Source organism: Neolamprologus multifasciatus, chromosome 1, assembly GCF_963576455.1.
Source record: "Neolamprologus multifasciatus chromosome 1, fNeoMul1.2, whole genome shotgun sequence".
In the NCBI taxonomy this organism is placed as follows: domain Eukaryota; kingdom Metazoa; phylum Chordata; class Actinopteri; order Cichliformes; family Cichlidae; genus Neolamprologus; species Neolamprologus multifasciatus.
This window is the reverse complement of record NC_140439.1, coordinates 22322708-22341198: the sequence shown is the minus strand read 5'-3', so window position 1 is coordinate 22341198 and position 18491 is coordinate 22322708. Positions and strand designations below refer to the sequence as shown.

The window sequence follows — 18491 nt, the reverse complement described above, 5'->3', positions numbered from 1 at the left end:
TGCTTAAGTATACTAAAATATTTAGAAGTACAATCAACACAGCTGGTGTGTTTAAGCCACATTTGACTCAAGGACCCTTAAAGGCCTTCTGGGAACAGTAACATCATGCATGATGATGCACAAACCGTGATCCCAGTATAATAACCGTTGTCCCTCGAAGCTTTTGCTAAACACACACTGTAGACCAACCGATTCCGAATAATTTTAGGATCCTTGTAAATTAATCAATTCTATACACCATATCTACCAGATAAATTACACTGGCTACTGTATATTTCCTTTGGTGTTTACATTAGAGAAAAGAAAAAACACAAAAGCCTTTCTTAACATCAAGTCCAGAAAGGCTTTTCCCCAGACCTGCATGCGCTTCGTTTTTTCCCAGATGAACCCACTTTCCATGTCAGCTACAGAAAAAGCAAAGAACAATTTCACAGTTTGTGACATTTCACACTTCATATTTACTTCAAAGTAGGATGTTGCTAGTATCATGTTAGGTAGCTACAGCTCAGTGAATCAGAAAAGAGGCGTTGATTTAACCCTTATTTAGCTATTATGAAGGTGCTGATCAGTCTCTTTTCCGGCAGATGAACACTGTGCTTAGCAGCACAAAGCAGGGGGGGAGAAGAAGAAAAAGAAAAAAGCAGAAGCACCTGCGCGTGATTGTACAAATCATGCAGCGGAGCTCCTTTCAACACTCAGCAGGTAGTTTCTTCCCCATCATCTGTGGGCCAATCATGACAGCTCAGAAAACTTTCCAGCAAATTTCTTCAACCCCCCCCCCCCCCCAACCACAGTTAATCACTTCAGGTCTCCAGAGTCCAATTATGCATTCTGTTCCTTCAGTCTTTCTATGCTGATGCTTTTCTCTGATTCAAGGCTATTGTGCATAGTGATAAAGTTTCACCAGAAAATAATTAGTCCTTTTAGCAGGTACTTACCGTTTACCAGACCAGAGAATCTGTTTTCAGGTTTTGTAGCCAGAACACTTTTATCGCTAAACTTTTGACTTAGACCCTTCATCAAATCTCATTTTCTGCACATTTATGCTAAAAAAAAAAAATATTAAAAAAAAAAAAAAAAAAACTTTAAAAAAAAAAAAAAAAAAAAAAAAAAAAAAACCACCACGATTTTAAGAAACCGGTTCTGCCAAAGCATGACATGCTAGGTACACTCAAGTAACCAGGGAGAAGTCTTGAAATTAATTATGTAAAATGTGTTTCAAACAGGCCTTATTTAAAAGACAAACTGGCAGCTTAAGTCAAGAAAATATGCCTTCACTGTATGTCCCAGACACTGCATAAATACCATAATACTACACTGAACAAATTTAATAACAGAAACCATTCAGTGCTGCTGACAACACACTTTACTCAATGATTAAAGCATGAGAAACTACTCATGTCCACAGGGTGTGACAAAGTCTGATTCAGAAAATGAAAAATGAGAAGACTGTGAGCGAGGAAAACAAACACTGATCATAACCCAATCTCACAGAAACCTCCTTCAAATGAAAGGAAACTTTACTTTTAACAAGCTCTGTAGATAAGTTCAATTCAACAGGGCCAGACAGTCCCATGTTTTGTTTTAGTTCAGTTTATGGATTAGTGTAAATATACTTTGTGACATGTTTTATTTAGCCTGCATCAGCAAATTAAACTAGTTAAACTTTATTTCACTGTGGCAAACCTTTAAAATCTTCCAATACACATAATTTACCACAAAACTCTTTAGACACCTACGCCAAATGTTTTTCCATTAAATATGACAGGTCTTGGATGATTTTAAAGAAAGAGGGGAGAGCTATATACCTGGCTCACCCACTTAAACGTAACATTATGTTCTGGGATTTGACATTTTCTGATGTCATTTTTACCCATTTAAAACTCAATGACTGATTGGTAAGTGTTTGCTCGCTGTTGCTAGGTGAAATCAGTCACAGACAGGGTGCTACCACTGGTCACTGGCAGACTGATGCGGTCGTCCGTAGTGGAATGGAATATATGTATGGAATACGTATGGAATATCACCTTCAAAGTAAAAGTTCCAGTTTGCCTCTTACTTTTCACAATAACGAGGAGGTTTTTGGTGCCGCGCCATATAACTCTTTGCAATCAATTTCAGCTGTCGACTCCCACCAACCTTCAGCAAAAACTTGGGGTATGTACATGTTTCCCCAGTAACCAGTAGTTGCCAGGGTGTCGCCAACTGGTCTCTAGGCTTGTGGGTCTGTGGGCTTAGATGCACAATAAATGTTGCAACACAATCAACACACCAAGTTAACACTTCTGTGTAAAAGGGCTCTAAGTGTGCTGCTGTGTCATGAGTTACTGAGACACAGGAGACTCATCACATGCACTTCATCAGAACTGGAGATAATTTCCATCTTTTTTCGCTACTCCTTTAATCTTGTGCTGGACAGAATATTAATCATCTTTTTTTTTTTCTTTTTTTTTTTTTGGGGGGGGGGGGGGGTCTTACCACTTCAAAAAGGAGGAAGAAATGAGCACATTACACAACAGAAACGGGTCAAGATGGTGCCATGGAGTACAGTGAGAGCACTATACAGAAACAATCCTCTCTTACAAGCAAAGCCCTGGGGTAGACCAGCAGAACAAGCCAGGAGGGCAGTTGGTCTCTAAATAGATCAGCATCAAGAACACAGGCGTTTTTATCCACCAGCAGCAACATAAAACCACTGCTCACAAGAAGGGAAGTGACAGGCTTCTGAGGACTTTGGCTTTGAAGTGAGTGAACAAATAAATGAGCTACTGATTCATTATCCTTTTGATTCCACCTCTGTTTATGAATAATCAGAGGGAAAAACTTACCAATACCAAGGAAACATTTTAATTACTTTAAATTATTATTATTATTTTTTCATATTAACAAACACTAGTATCCTTCACATTCCAGGAGCAGGAGGAAGCAGAAAAAGGTTCTACTGACACAAGCTCTTTGCAGTAAAAGCAACACTGTGTTAACGTCTAAGACTTCCATGGAAGCACAAGTTAAAAATGATGACATGCCAACTTCCCCATTCTTTAGTAATTCCAAGACATGGTGTTACATAAATACCTCACGAGTACAAGCAGCACGATTCTTCAATAAAAGAAAACGCAAGGTTGACCTGCGACATTTTCAGAAACTATGTTGCTGCATTTTCAATTATGCCTTTGATCTTATTCCATCTGATCCCATTCACTGATCACACTATAATGATTTTTAACATTGTGTCAGTCCTTATCAAATCACATCTTACCACCAACAGCAATTCCCCTAATCCCATTTGACCATTTATTTAAATACCAGCATAATGGAGGAGCAATTGAAACAGATGTGCCACGAAAATTTAAGGTCCTCTTGAAAAACTGCAACGCACGTCTGACGATCTGGGCAAGAAACTGGGCCTTTAAAATTTAAAATAACCATCCGGAGACACAAGTTGGCAGTTAATACCCATTTGCCACAGTGTGAGTCAGCAGTTTCCTAATTTTATTACTTTTACTTAGTTTTAATTATTATCCTTATTCTTAAATGGCCCTATAATCTTGACGTAATGTCAAAGTGAGAGGCGTAATCTATTTGCAGACCACTTGGTCAGAGCAACCCTTTACTTTTAAAAGAGATAGTCTGGTTAATTTGAGGCACATTTACAGGAACATCTCTGCCTTTAACAATCAAGGGAGGATGAGAAAAAAGAAAGACTTATAAAGGCAGCCAAGTAAGGGGTAGCACATAGAGGCAGTATAGCTCAGTTGTGACAGTTTGTGCACTTAGTGTGTCAAGAGTTTTACATGATTTGCTGCCATCAGACAACAGCTTGATGGCAGCTTTCAAGTTTCTGCACCGTAAAACAACCAGCTCGAGTCTCACAGTCTCTGGCTCGGTTTGATTGATTTGCAGTAAAAGAAAACAAACTGGACTTAAAGTGAAGTTTACCTTCAACACAACTTGAAAAAGATAAAAAAAATAAGGGGAGATCAAACAACAACAAAAACTATACATATATAAAAAACAAAAACAAACCCCTTGATTTAATGGCACTGTGATTCTGATTCAGCAGCCTCAATACAAATACTAAAAACTGAATGAGAAAATGTCAAAAATGTCAAATCAAAGTTAAATATCCATTACCATTTAAAAAAAGAAAACACATAACCCTGACTCACTGCTTTGGGTCAGCCAGCTAGACTTTTGTTGCCTGTGAATCCCCTGCTCTGCAGAACAGATGACACATAGATTACTCAAAAGGAAAAGTACTCTGTAGCTGCAGTCATAAATCCGACTGGTATATAAAGACACATAATGAACTGAATGCACCACATAAAAACAAATCGCTCATTGAGCAAAATTATCTCAAACATATCTACCCGACTCGTGCAATGCATCGTGTACGATTTGTTCTTCATCTTTTTGTTTACAGAAATGTCTTCGCCCAGGGTTTGGTCCACTAGGCACATCAGAGTTTGGACATGTCCATCATTGGTGGGTTTTATTTTGCCAATTTACTTCTCTGCCTCTTTTGAACATGTCAGTGAATTACAGACTTGTACAGGGTAACCGTCTGAAGATGAGGCCTCCTTGGGTGGCTGTAGCTCAAGTGGTAGAACAGGCCATCTACTAATCGGAAGGTTGCTGGTTTGATCCCTGGCAACTAACCCCAAGTTGCTCTCCGATGCAACTATCAGAGTGTGAATGTTCGATAGAAAGCACTAGAAAGAGAAAAAAAAAAAAAAAGTACTTATGAATGGGGCACATTGCATAAAGTGCTTTGAGTGCTCAGGTAGAGCAGAAAAGAGCTATATAAGAACCAGTCCATTTACCATTCCTTTTTGTTGTATTGAAAGAGTTCACAGATGTTACTCTAGATTCTTAATAGTATGATTAGCAAATCTAAACAGTGGAGACCTGACATTGTAAGTTAAAAGGTAAGACAAAGCACCACTGTGGAAGTTTCCATTAAACTGTCAAGACTCATAAGAAATCCACAAGAAGCTAGCTAGCTACTGCTAGCGAGCATCATTATCTGAAATAACCCAATGTTCTCGGTTGTGCATCCTGAAATTTGAACAGTATATGAAGTAACCCATATGTGAAAAATGGGATAATCTTACACAACCACAATGGCGCTCACTAACATTCTGATTAGCAGACGTTCCTGCCAACCACGTTATCCCCAACTTTTAATGTGAAGGATTTTTTTTTGGTCCCAATTTTCGCCCATATCACCTAATTTACAGGACCAGGATGGGACAAGCAGCGATAACTATATCTAATGATGGCTGTTGGACTGATGGGTAATTTTAACCTATAAACTGCAATTAATGCAGACACCTTCATGAGAACATGCTCTCGTGTCACATAAAAATTGTGGGTTGGCTAAGGGAGAGGTTTGTATGGATGCCATAGAGCGAGCAGCATAAGTGAAGGCGAAATAAAAACAACCATCATCAGCGCTATAAAACCTGCCCAGCTGCAGTCTTTGATCCTCCCCTCCAGCTCCCCTGCTTAATTTGAACACCTGCACACACCGAGCCACACGCACAGCCCCGCTGCTCACACACGCCACGCCTGGCCACACATCGCTCACACAGCAAATCTCACTTCCCATCAGCTGTAGGCAGGAGCAGCAAACAGATTTGTTTGTTTCCATCTCTGAAGGAATTACTTCATTTTAATCAATGAGCAGTGATGTTATGCCGTCGGGGCAGCGCAGAGCATGAGCGCGTCTCTATTTTAGTTATCACTTATGGTTATAGCTAACCTTTCAAAGATCATTAGCAAAATGCCAAGGACTGAACAGATGTGGGCGTTGCATGTCATTTACTCTTAAGGTTTCATATGCAACTGGATGTCTCCTGAAGCCTGTGCCTAAAACGGTCAATTCAATTAGAGCTGCAACGAGGGATCATTTTCACCACCAACTATTCTATTGATTTAATAAAAGACATCTGTGAAAACATCTCATCGGTTTTACAAATCTATAAATGTCTTTGTCTCTGTGTGTCAAACAGCTCAAAATACCCAAAAGACATTTGAACCACAGACTTCTAGAACAAAAAGCATTTCCACCCATTCCCTTAAAACCAAAACACAGTTCTGGCAATGTGTTCACTGCTTTAATAAACTGAGTGCCTGCTGCATCTTTGTTAAGACAAAATCATTAGAAAAAGGTTATCATTCATTTTTTTGTCCTTTCCACACTAACCTTGAGTGCACACAGAGGAAGTTAATGCTGGTAACGATCGGTAATCCGTCTTGTGAATTTCTCTTTGATAAATCAAACCCAGGTTTTCATAGGATGCCAGCAGCCCAGCATGTGCACATTAGGACACAGGTAATGGTGGAATTCCTTAGCAGCATAAGATGGCTGCCATAGTTCTTCCTGCAGAACATGTATGAGGTCAGGGCTGATGCCTTTTTAAGCAGGATAGTGGATCTAATGTTGGGCTGTATTTACTCACCTATTCTCAAAAACACCAAACATGTATAACATGTTGTGGATCAAAAGGGGGGAGGGGTTTAATAAGAGGGATAACTGATTTAAGTGAAAACCTGGAACATCTGTTTTTCATTCAGTTCATGTTTCAGACTTCAGAGACCTCAAGGCTTTACTCAGCATCTTTCCAGCTAACTTTATTAAGCCTGCTTTGTTAGATAGACCCACGCTCTGCCCTTTTTCCTGTCTAGATGCTGCGTCAAGACTACCTCATCAATCTACCTCTGGTCAGACAAAACGGTCCATTTTCCTTCCATAAAACATCATAAAATCTTTTAAGTTGCTGAGACAGGCCGAAACATGCGGAACCTCATCTCCAGGGTGCAGTTTTGTAACTACATGGGTGTAATTGCTTTGTCTGGGTTTCTTGTTATTCACAGCCAATACATAGTTAAAGGATTAAATGTGTAGGATTACTCACTAGTCTTCATGCTGTGATTCAGAGCGAGAATAACATTCCTAGTCACGACCAGTAATACCATATGGTGCAGTGCGGAATATTGTTCCCTGAAAACAAGGTGAGGCTACACAGACTGAAACATCTGCTTGTTCCTCAATCATTTTCTAAACCAGTCAAAATTAACATTTTTAAAAATTGTATATTTAGAAAAACAAAAGTAATACAAATGCACACTGGCATTTAAAAAGGAGACAAATGGGTCACTACCTACGAGCTTACCTCGGTCCCAACTCTGTCAGCTTGTTAGTGTTTTTAAAAAAAATCACGTGAAACTTTATTAAAATTTATGCGACATTGCAAAAAAAAGTATTATTTACATGTATAATTTGAATTGATTTGAGTTGTTGGTGAGTGTTTAACACTCACCAACAACTTAACCATTCCCCAGTCTAATTAAATAATGTTTAAATAAAGTTTATTTTACAAATATATCCACTAGTTTTCACTTTCTTGGGGTGAAATAATAGATCCAACGTAACACAGCTCTGTCACATATACTTAAAGTTACTCGTTATGATTGTTTCATACAGAACAAAACAATTTTGAAGCTTGAAAAATCCATTTCCCCGAGACATGTTGGCCACATTTCCTTTCCAAGAAGAAATAAAAATAATAAAAACTTTATAGGGACTCATTACTATTCCATACAGACGTATAAAACAATTTAAAAGAAGGTTATTTATTTATTTAGATACTTTTCACAAGCTGCAGTATTACATCTGTGGTTTTATTTCATACATGGGTACTGGCTCTATGTTGACTTTAAAGCTTATTATTCTAGTGTGACACCTGTTGAGCCATTTCTCCCCTCCTATTGGGTTAGCTGTTAATCACCGATACATGACAACAATTCAGCTTTTGAACAGTAGTCAAGACAAAGAAAACACTCCTTCATGCTGAAAGACTAAATTAACCTTTCCCGTCTTTTTCCTTTGCAAGGGGAGGGTGTGATGGAGTTAAAGGATAACTTTGTTAATTGGTTTCCATCGAGTCCAAACAGGAAGTCATTAAAAAGTGCCTGAAGATTACAGGAAATAATTATCTGTAAGTTGCTGGCCATTTCTTCTGAGTTTGAAAACTATGGGAATTGTAAAATCTTCATTTTAAAGCTTTCGCATATTGAAAGCAGTTCAAAAAAAAAGATCAGTACCAAGTTTACGAATATGCACAAAAATCTGCTCATTATTCAGTGTTTTCACCTTTGTCTTGTTTACTTAGATTCTTTAAATATTGTCATCAATAAAAACTATAGACGTTATGAGGCGTTTCCTGCTTTAGGGGAGGTTTGTATATTTGTATACTGCAGTTTTAGCCTACAGTCCCAACTAGCTCACTACCTAGCGCTAAGAAAACTAAAACCATTTTTTTAAGACTATTTAAAAATCAGATTTCTTGGAAGAAATTCATGCTTCTTGTAGAACCCATCTCATAACAATGATCATGTAAAAAAGCACTGGCAGGACAGGTAATACATAATGCTTCATCACACCATAACAATACAGTCACACAATGGGCCAAAGAACAGAAAACCGGTTTTAACTGGAAACATCAACAATGTGAAGAAATCAGAGTGCTTGTCTTCCGATGACAAAGTTTGCTCTCAGACTGCTGAGAAACAGCAAGCCAGAAAACAATGGCTTTAAAAATAATCACTAAAATCATCAAGAAACTCTCATAAAGGATTTCATAAATGTTTAGAGAATATAATAACAGAATTTACCAAATCAGAAATTAGACATAACAAGGGCACACTGTGATCATAGCTGCAAGCCCACCTTCTTTCTTCAGGAATTAGATAAGCCCTATATTTAGATAGTCAAATTGAGGTTTGTTTAAATTTCATATGAACTGTTTACCCCTAATCAAGAGTACTTCAGGTCTTTGACACTCCGATATGAAAACAATGCAACAGCAAATGCAGGAAAAGAAAAAGAAAATGCAGCTTATTACTTACGTGTCCATAGTTGATGAATCCATGTTTGCTAGCAATTTGATCAGCCTCCTCCTGACCTCCAGGTATGTGGACAGCCCATGTGTTGGTGTAGACCTTCTGACCCTGTACCGGTCCACAAACCAGCAACACCAACAGAGGCACAAGCAGCAACTCCAGCAGCCTGAACCTGCGGCCTACGGAGGGAGATGGATGGCCAGTAGCCATGGGTTCCCCTAGTGCAGCACAGTCACTGAGCACAGCGCCTCTCCAACAGGCCGGGGCTGCTCACAGTACATGCAGGTGCACGGAGCGTCAGAGAAAAGGAAAGTCACAAATCACCTGAAAAGAAAAGGCAAAAAATAACAAAAGGTACAGTATTAAAACAAGATACCGTAAGGTTTTAAACTAACAAAAGATTTAAAGATACACAAATCAAATTTCCACAGAACACAAGAACAAACACACGCAAGGGAAAGAGGGGAAAGTAAACAGTTTAATTTTAACCTTATCGCCTTCCTTTATTTGGTGGATTAAAGAACATAAAGGGGAACAAGAAAGAAATAGGCTTGGTGTGGAACTTTACAGATTTTAAATTACACTGTAAAGTGACTGCAGAGGTGTTGCAAAGAAAACTGACCACATTAAATATGTTAATCTGTTTTGTTCATCCACCCCAACAGGAGTTCTGACCACGCACGTTGCAGCCCAGCTAAACACAGCCATTTGATAATCCCACAGGAAGAGCCGGACGCCCAGCCCCAAAATGATGTTGCGGTCAGACACGCAGCGGCAAATTGTGGTGTTCACGCTCTCTTGGGAGGATACAGTACATGCCGTTTACAAAAAAAATAAATAAAAAAATGCTGAGGTATACCAAGTTGGCAGCAGAGGTGGAGAAATGTGGTTGGAAAGCTAGACTACGCCCCGGATGCTGGGGGATCACAGCAGAGGCAGTTTTGGTATGAGGTGCAGGATCGGCTTGAGGGAGGAGTTTAAATGCCTGAAGGTAGCAGCGGCAGCCACCGAATGGCTGAGGCCAAGGACAGAACATCAAGTGTTAGAGGAGAGAAAAAAAAAGTTTCCGATTTGAGTGATGCCATTTCTTTGAAAAATGCTAACTGATGCGTTATCAGCCACTCATTGGAAAACATCTAACACAATCTTATGAATGAGACAAAGCAATTTATCTTATCAAGCCACAGCAGCCAGTGCGAGCCGAGAGATCTCAGCTTGCGGTGATTGTTTGCTGATACAATTTTGCATCCGAGCTGTTGTTTAGAGTCAAGGTCAGCTGTGGCTGTTGAGACCATTATCCAAAGTGCTAACTCTGTTGTAATCTTAAGCTCACTATGCTGCACTAAATAAAGTGCTTCCATTCGGCCTTTTCATCGCATCTGTTCTGCTGTGGGACGGAGCTTTCCATCCTTTCGCGGGTGTTACAGCCTCTGTTTTAGCCATTCGACAAATTAAAAGACTTGAAATTATCTCGCACTCCAAATGAACAAACAAGCGCTTCGAGATTTCCCTGAGCAGTTTGTTGTGAGGCACGCATGATGTGTTAAGAGGTGGAAGGAAAATTTAGCTGTCACTTTTAGTGCATAGTGTTACCAAAGACAGATTAAAAATATCCCACCAATCCATTCATCACAACAACAGCACACAAAACAACATCTTTACTATATGAATATTACATATATTTACATCACACACACACCTTATCTAGGTTTGAGGTGCAATAGGAAGCAATCTAAATAGGAATGTTTAATCCCTGTCCTGTTCCCTGTCGTTTTTCCTCCAGTTCTTCCCAGGAAGACACTGCAGCATTCCCAAGCCAGGCAAGAGACAACATAATTTCTCCATCAAGTTCTGAGTCTGCCCTGGAGGTCTTGTTTCAGCTGGATATGTCAAAAATATCTCACTTGGGAGACATCCAAGGCAGATGTCCAAATCAGCTCAAGTGGCCCAACACTGGTTGTCAACTTCTCTTAGAATTCCAGGATTTTACACCAGAAAAACCCATTAATCAACAGATACGTGACCAAACTTTGTGTATCACTTAGAACTTGATACATGAGCCATCAAGAACAGCCTGATACTTCTGTCCATGCCTTGAGATAAGGGAAGACATTTGGATCCAGATTAGTTTGTTACATTTTCTTCATTAGAACATCAAGACAATGTCTTCTGGGTTTCTGATTTAACTCCTTCTAAAATTCCTATAACAATGACCTGCATCCACACCAAAGTTTAATCACTTGTAATTCGGGAAACCTTTTAGTAACACTGAGTAAGCCTGAGAAAACTAACCAATAAACAAACAAAATCAAATCGATTATGACCTCCTTGGTGGAAGTAAATAAACACAATGATTATCTACTCACTATTTTGTCGTTATCAAAAGCTGATACTCTGCTGAACACTCAACACAGCTCAAGGCTGCTTCCCAGGAACCTCTGCACTGTCAAATGTCAAAACACCTCTAACAGCAATTTGTCCTAAATGTGGAACTTTAAGTGCGATTTTTTTTGTTGTTAGGTTTATATCAACCTTGATGTAAAAAAAAATGAAATAAAAATATGTGGTAGATCTCCATCACTTCAGTATTAAAGTTTCTAGAACAATGGTGGCTGTACTATTGCTCCAATGGTGGAGCTTATTGCTCAGAAACACAGAGGAAGTCTCCTGGCATAACCTCCTCTTCTGCATACGTGTCAAAACATCTTTATCTTTTGCTGCCAGATGCTATACACTGTAACAAAATGTCTTTGGTAACTTTATTGCCTAACACAAATACCAGATTAACGCAGAGCATGCCAACTCGCTTGAAATAACAACATCTACCTTTTAAAAGCTCCTTGTTATCTGGAATAAATAATGCACATGTAGAACTGACAGGCTGCATGAGGTGAGGACTTAAAAGTGTACATCAGACATCAGAGTCCAGACATTTACTCATCCCTTTACTAGGTCCGACTTTGTTCAGTGTGTTGTGAAGCTACAGGTCACATCATTAGCAAAAAGCAAGCAAACAGGTCAGCCCGGCTCTGGCTGACATGTCAAGCTGCTAATCTATGTCAGGACGTTTCAAGAGTAGATTTTCATTGCATAAATCCCTTCACATCAGAAACAACTATAAATAAAAAGCAACATGTATAAGAAAGCGAGCAGAACAAATCAGGTGTCAGAAATACATCTCAAAAACACCCAAATCCCTCCATCGCCTGTTAATTCCCTCTCTCTGTTCAGATAAGCCTGTTTTACAAACACAGAAATATCTAGCTAAATTAAAAAATTAATCCAAACGCGCCATATTAATTACACGTTTACCTTTTCATTGCCCACTCAATTTGTACTGAAATAGACACACAAGAGTTTGCTCCTGTGTGGATTTTACATCCTTCTGAAAAGCTCAAAGGTTACAAGCTACTTAAACAAATATTTGCATAAGTATTAAAATTAGGTTAAAATGATCAGATTTTTCTAATTAAAAGGAGTCAAGCACTCAAAGTATTACAGACTAATATGACGGCATAACTCACTTTACTTTGTCTTCTTTCCTGTAATGCAGTAAGTATCAGCGAGTGGCCGATCCCTGTGCTCTGTTTGGTTTGACACGCACCTTCTTTAAAGCACTTTTGCCTGTGACCTCACCTCAGTGCTCAACCACTCAGTTTCTCCAACGTCAGCTTGGAAAACCCACATACCGTGGCCCAACAACCACTCAACTACTTTACAGTCTGCGAGAGACAAAGACAAAGCCGACCGCTGGGCTGCGAGGTCTTTAGTGTTACCGCGGTAAATGATACCATATGTCAGACTGCGATAACACAGGTTATTACAGAAAAAACCTGCACCATATTATAATTAGCCAAGTATCATTAAACTCAAAGGATAATACCGCCCTCATTACCAATCTCATCAGGACAATTTAGAAAGGAAAACAGTTTACACCTCATCAGTTTATTGTTTACATTTTAATGAGATAAAAATGAACTCAAATGCATTTAGCCCATATGACCCTTTGAGAAATTCAAATATCTGGCAATTAGGATTCTCTCTCACATTGTGACATACACAAAAATCAATATTTCTCCGTTGGCGACTCAAAGAGCCTCCAGAGGGTTCTGAAGATAATAATCTGTGTGTGTAGCAGAGTGATGAAATGACAATAACGATACTGATAAGTTGAATCATGAAAATGCTACGAACAACATAATAAAAATTCAATTAGTGCTCTCTGCTAAATATTGCAAGAGATTAGCGGAGAAGTGGAGTGCTCAAGCCAAAAATATTATACACAGTAAGCGTTCGCATCCGGGATACTACAAACCATCAACTTCTACTTCTTTAAACTGTCTACAAGCACAAGTCAGCAGTTCTTGGACGTCTACGGTAAACCACAGCGTTTCTAAATGTGTAGATTAGAATCCTCAGGGAAAATCTGGTAATTCCAATCAATTGACATGTTGTGATGCCACACGTTTACATTGCCTAGTATTCCTAACAACAACCCCAGACATTTTTTCTTTCATACATATGCAATAGCACTGTTGTAGCCAAAAGTGCAAATAAACTTGTTTAACCGCTTGTGGCAAAAAACACACCAGTGAGTACAACCAGGATATAAAGGCATGCAAAGAGGATATACGAGCACCTGGTGGCGTGCAACCCAGTCACAAACAAATGACTGAGCCAAACACTCGCCTGGATGGAAATGACTGCTAAAAATAAAAGCGTTTCTTAAAATTTCCAGGTAAAACATTACGTAGCCTACTTTTATGCTTTCATTTGACTTTTAATGTGTCACTGTTGTTGTACTATAATGCTCCTACTGCTGGTGGCACCCTGTGACAACAGATGCACATTTCGAATTAGGCAGTCTGTCATCGGAAACTACCCTTCATTTTGTTCCCACTAATAAATGCTGTTGCCTGCAAGCTGCAACCACCAATAACACTTTCACTGTTTTTCATACATCTTTATAAATACCATTATTGCAAATTTCATTTAAATATCATGTTATAATTTTGAGGCTATATCACCCACCCCTAGTATCATTAGCAGTATTTGGCAATTTCAAAATCTCACGTTCCAATATGTCAGACAATATTTTTCCCTCCTTTCAGAAACACAAAGAAACAGATTTTCTTAACATTTGATAGTTTACAGCTCTGCTAAGATCAGTTGGTTGTTGCGTTCCAAACCCATGTTGCAAACAGGAAGTTGCAGAGTACCCTCTGGTTTAAAAAAATAAAATACTATCACAATATGCATTCTCAACATCTCGAACATGGTTGAAAGGAGTTTCTCACGCGTTTACTTTTTAAAAACATTTTGATTAATCAGCTGTTCTAAATGGTGATGAGCAAAAACCAATCAGCTTTGCAATGATTGTTTTTCTAAAATGCATTTATCAATAACCTCTTAATAGGTTATCCCACCCCTGTTAGAGACAGAGGCCTCTCCCTAAGAATAACCTTTTAAAAGAAGCCGACTGAACCAGCAGAATATTCGTGTTTCTATCCTTCCATGTGCTGAGGAAAGCCTCTGGATGACACACAGGTTTCACTGCTGAATAAAGCAGGAAAACAGAATTCATTGAGAAGTGTAACTGCAGTGTTAACTTCTTCCTGTCACAGATTTCCACTGAAGAACTAAAGAACTCAAGATGAAGCCTGCTTTTGAAATAGATACCTGTATTATTGAAGAGAACGAAAAAGAAAAAGAGCTTTGGGACCACTACTGGTTCACATGTGCTTTATAAAAAAAAATTTAAAAAAAACACCGCTGTGCATCTTTATAGAACAAGCCCTGTGTTAAACCTAAACCTGGCACAGCTGCAAGTATAAAACCCTTTCATTCAACATACCAGGAGTACAATGAAAAACATCCAAGCTGAACCTCTCCTGGTATTGTTTATGCTCTTGAATGCAGGTTTCTAATAGCAGGGGTGGCTTTTTATTCATCCCCAGGGTGCATGTTCTCACCATTTTCCCATTTTTTGCGTATCACACCTTCTTAGACACACAACTAAAACCAAACACATCATCAGTGCAGTGTTCCCAGTTTTAAAAAAACAAACAAACAAAAAAAAAAAACAAACCAAAACACAGCCTTCATTGTCCACAGAATATCATGTGCTTTGCTATCATTTTTTAGGAGTGAGCTATAATTTTTATTATTAAACCTATTTGGGGGGTTACTGGAGGACTGATTATCACCCTGCCCTATTAGTGCTTGCAAACAACAAAAAAAACTTGCTCATCTGCCCCCCCCAAACATGCGTTTTGTTCCAGTGTTGTCATCTAACTACTTCTCCAGACTTCCTGCTGCAATTTCAGCATTAATGTATTATATAAACACCTCTGTAATATTTTTTCTGACCCTGAGAGCTCTTTCTACGTTTTAATTTTTCTTAAAAGAGCCAAGTGCACAGATGAATTCCGTTAAAAATCTGGCATGATAAGGAAAAGCTTGCTCAGATCTATAAAGCATCAAATGCTTGCATTCAAAACAACATGCATTGTGTTTTTGTAATGTGGTACATGTCACTGCATGCAAGGAGCTTTACAGCTTGTTTTTATGTTTATCCATAACGATGAGCAGCTCTATATTGCCACAGCAGAGAGGTAAAATTATCAGTAGGTGTAACAATAATGGGGAAAACACAGAGGCACAACAAAAGCAGGTCAGCTCCCACGATCAGTGCAGCATATAGTGTGACACTTAATATTCAATGTTCAGTCACATTTCATAAACCCCAAACGAGATTTTCAGGGAAAGCTAATCCAGATTATGTCTTAAACTGTACAAGACTTGTATGTAAAGCAGGCCAGACAGCGAGGTTAATACAACAGCATTTAAACTACTCACATGTGCCAAAATAACAGCAATAGCTGATCAGGACATTACTCAAAGAAAAACTGTGTGTCTCAGTCTCCATAGTCATTGGATATACAAGAGTTCCTATAAGCTGCATGTGGCAACAACAAGTACTTAGCCTTCAGAAGACGGTAGCAGAGATTAACTGCAGTACAGATCAGGAAGGAGGAAAAACTTCTTTCTCGGGCCTTAAATGCCAAGAAAAAAAAGGGGGGGGTGAAACGCTTTGATGTTTACCAGCTAAAGTTGAGAGGTTTTCGTGTGTCAGCTGACGGCGGAGTTTGCGGTCGCTTAAACTCAACTCACAGGTTAAGTCCGTGACAACAACACGCTGTCATAATTTGGCTCGGAGCAAGAGGTTGGAGCTGATCCGATGATGACTCCTGCGCTTGACAAATATGTCTGAAACTGTAAGCGCGCCGCGATTAACGCAAACTTGACGCCGCGGTAGACTGGGCTGTTCCGTCTCACAGGTGCCTCCCCTTTTTTCCCCCTCTCTCATCCGCCCCTGCCGAGCATTTCCTCACATTTTACTCCTCACAGCACGGATCACGAACGCCACGATTTTTTTTCTCCTCCACTCCGCAGGAACAACCACAGAAACCGGACGCGGCGCAGTCGACGTCAGCTCGGCATGTGTGTGTGTATACGCGAGAGGTCTCCCCCTTTTTCAAGCAGACACCCACAAACTGACAGGATAACAAAAAAAACATCAACACGTCGTCCGGTTCTGCCCTGTGTCACGGACCCGGTGGTCCTGACACCGAGGGCTCGGTAAACTTGGCAGCCCAAACAAGTAACGACACAAGCTAAAGCAGACAGGAAACTTACCGACGGCTCAACTTACCAGCTGCCGTTTACATCCTGCTCCACACGGCTTGTTGGTGCCTCACACCGCGGTGTTAGAACCGACGACGACGCGACGAAACCGCAAAAAAACTGATAACAGCGAACTGCTGGTTATAAATAGTCATGATAACCCTCCGGTGTGTGGCTGAGTGGTCCGTACAAGCCCCAGGAAATACGTCACGGCCGTGAATGTAGCGGAGACGTTAGAGGAAAACTACCGAGCTGCGGCGCTGCTACAGCCCCACCTGCCGGCCACAGGCGGCGTCGCACCCTCATGCCGACACAGAGGCTGTGTCCGGCAGCTGCCAAACACGCTATTGATTCCTAGAGGGGTCATTTATTATAGTGAAAAACACGCAGTGGATGCCAATCTGTTACGTGTGCGTGACTGTATGCCAATAAAGCTTACTGTAGTTGAGAAAACTGCTGTTGGGCCTATTAATTTACCAGCTTCCTTAACCTTTAAAAGGTTGGGGGGAAAAAACATAATCTATGTCACGGTGCAGATTATGACCTTTTGGCATATGTGGAAAACAACCCATATGTTATCTGAAACAGGTTCAATGCGTTTTAAAAAGCACATTTGCAGCATCTGGTCCAAGCCTGATCGCTATAATTTCCTTTGTTACAGTTTTCTCCACACAAACTCTAATAGTTTTTTTGTTTGTTTGTTTGTTTGTTTGTTTTATCTCATGATGCTGCCACTCCCAGAGCCTGGTCCTGTCCAAGGTCTTTTCCCTTTGAAAGGGAGTTTTTCCTTGCCACTTTCACAAGGGCTTCATACAGAGTTGTTGGATTATTGGGTTTTTCTCCCGATTACCTTCCAGTGTAAAGGACTTTGATTCTGTTTAAATTTTTCACAATCAATCCCTTTGATGTATACCAGTATAGTAAATTTACATTTACACAGAATCTCAAAGCATGCAAATGACTGGCTTAGACCAAGGAGGACCCCTATCGCCTCACCGTAGGAGGGTCTCCGTGTGCCTTTGAGGTACCCCAGCTTTCCCCCACAGTGCAAAGACATGCATGTTGGGTTAACTGGTGATTCTAAATTGGCTGCAGGTGTGAATGTGAGAGTGAATTGTTGTCTGTCTCTGTGGGTCAGCCTTGGGACAGACTGGCGACTTGGCTAGGGAGTACCCCGCCTCTCCTTCCATTGCTGGGGTAGGCTCCAACCTAACCCTGAACTAGATAAGTGGAAGTAAATGAATGGATGGAAAACTCATATGTTAATAATACTGACTAGTCCCTGCTTTTCTGTGTTAGATTTAACCCGACTCTAATTAGATGCATGCACCATGTGGGCTGCCCCTGAAGCCAGCGCCTGGTTCCCTTCCATATGGGGACAAACTCAGCACCAGGGTTGCATGTCATTAATTCATCTCTCTCACTCCATTTTCTGTCAACTGTCTAATGGAGCATTTTAATAAATTAACACACTACCTCAAAAATAATGGGAAAAAATTAACATAATATCAAGAAAAACTATTCACTTTTTTTCAGATAATACAGGAACCAGTTTATTAAACAACCTCCAGAATAAAGCAGGATGTTAAACCTACTCCAGGTCCCGGTGGGCAGGCCCATTTCTTAAATCAGAAACCAAATGATAAGCAGTGAACAGTTTCTCACTTGCCTCTTTCTATCAGCGTCCTTCAATAATTTAGTGAGGCCACCTGCAACAGTCTATGGAACAAACACTTCAAATGCTATTGCATTCATCAAATGTTAAACTGTTGCATAGTTTAAACTATTCAACGGTGCCTCCGCTCAAACCTGTTTCCTTGACTACCCATTTTCCATGAGTGCTTATTCAGCTCACCGGGGGCCTGTCACAGCTGACTCAGGGCAAAAAGAGGGGTAAA

At 39.9% G+C, this 18491-nt stretch overlaps 1 protein-coding gene across 4 annotated transcripts in view; it reads right to left on the bottom strand.

The window, feature by feature from the left end:
- Positions 1 to 16810, bottom strand: part of furina (furin (paired basic amino acid cleaving enzyme) a) — an 82788-nt gene extending 65978 nt beyond the window's left edge. The window contains exons 1-2 of one of the 4 annotated variants that reach the window (XM_085175988.1): positions 16622 to 16810; positions 8914 to 9231 (exon numbers count right to left, since the gene is read on the bottom strand). In XM_085175988.1, the coding sequence (XP_085032114.1) occupies positions 8914 to 9117 (204 nt within the window). In that variant the 5' untranslated portion in view covers positions 9118 to 9231; positions 16622 to 16810. Of the gene's footprint in view, positions 1 to 8913; positions 9232 to 12431; positions 15987 to 16011; positions 16269 to 16621 lie in introns of those variants that run through there. The other 3 variants (XM_085176154.1, XM_085176237.1, XM_085176070.1) reach the window with 3 other exon arrangements.
- Between the last annotated feature and the right edge of the window lie 1681 nt (positions 16811 to 18491).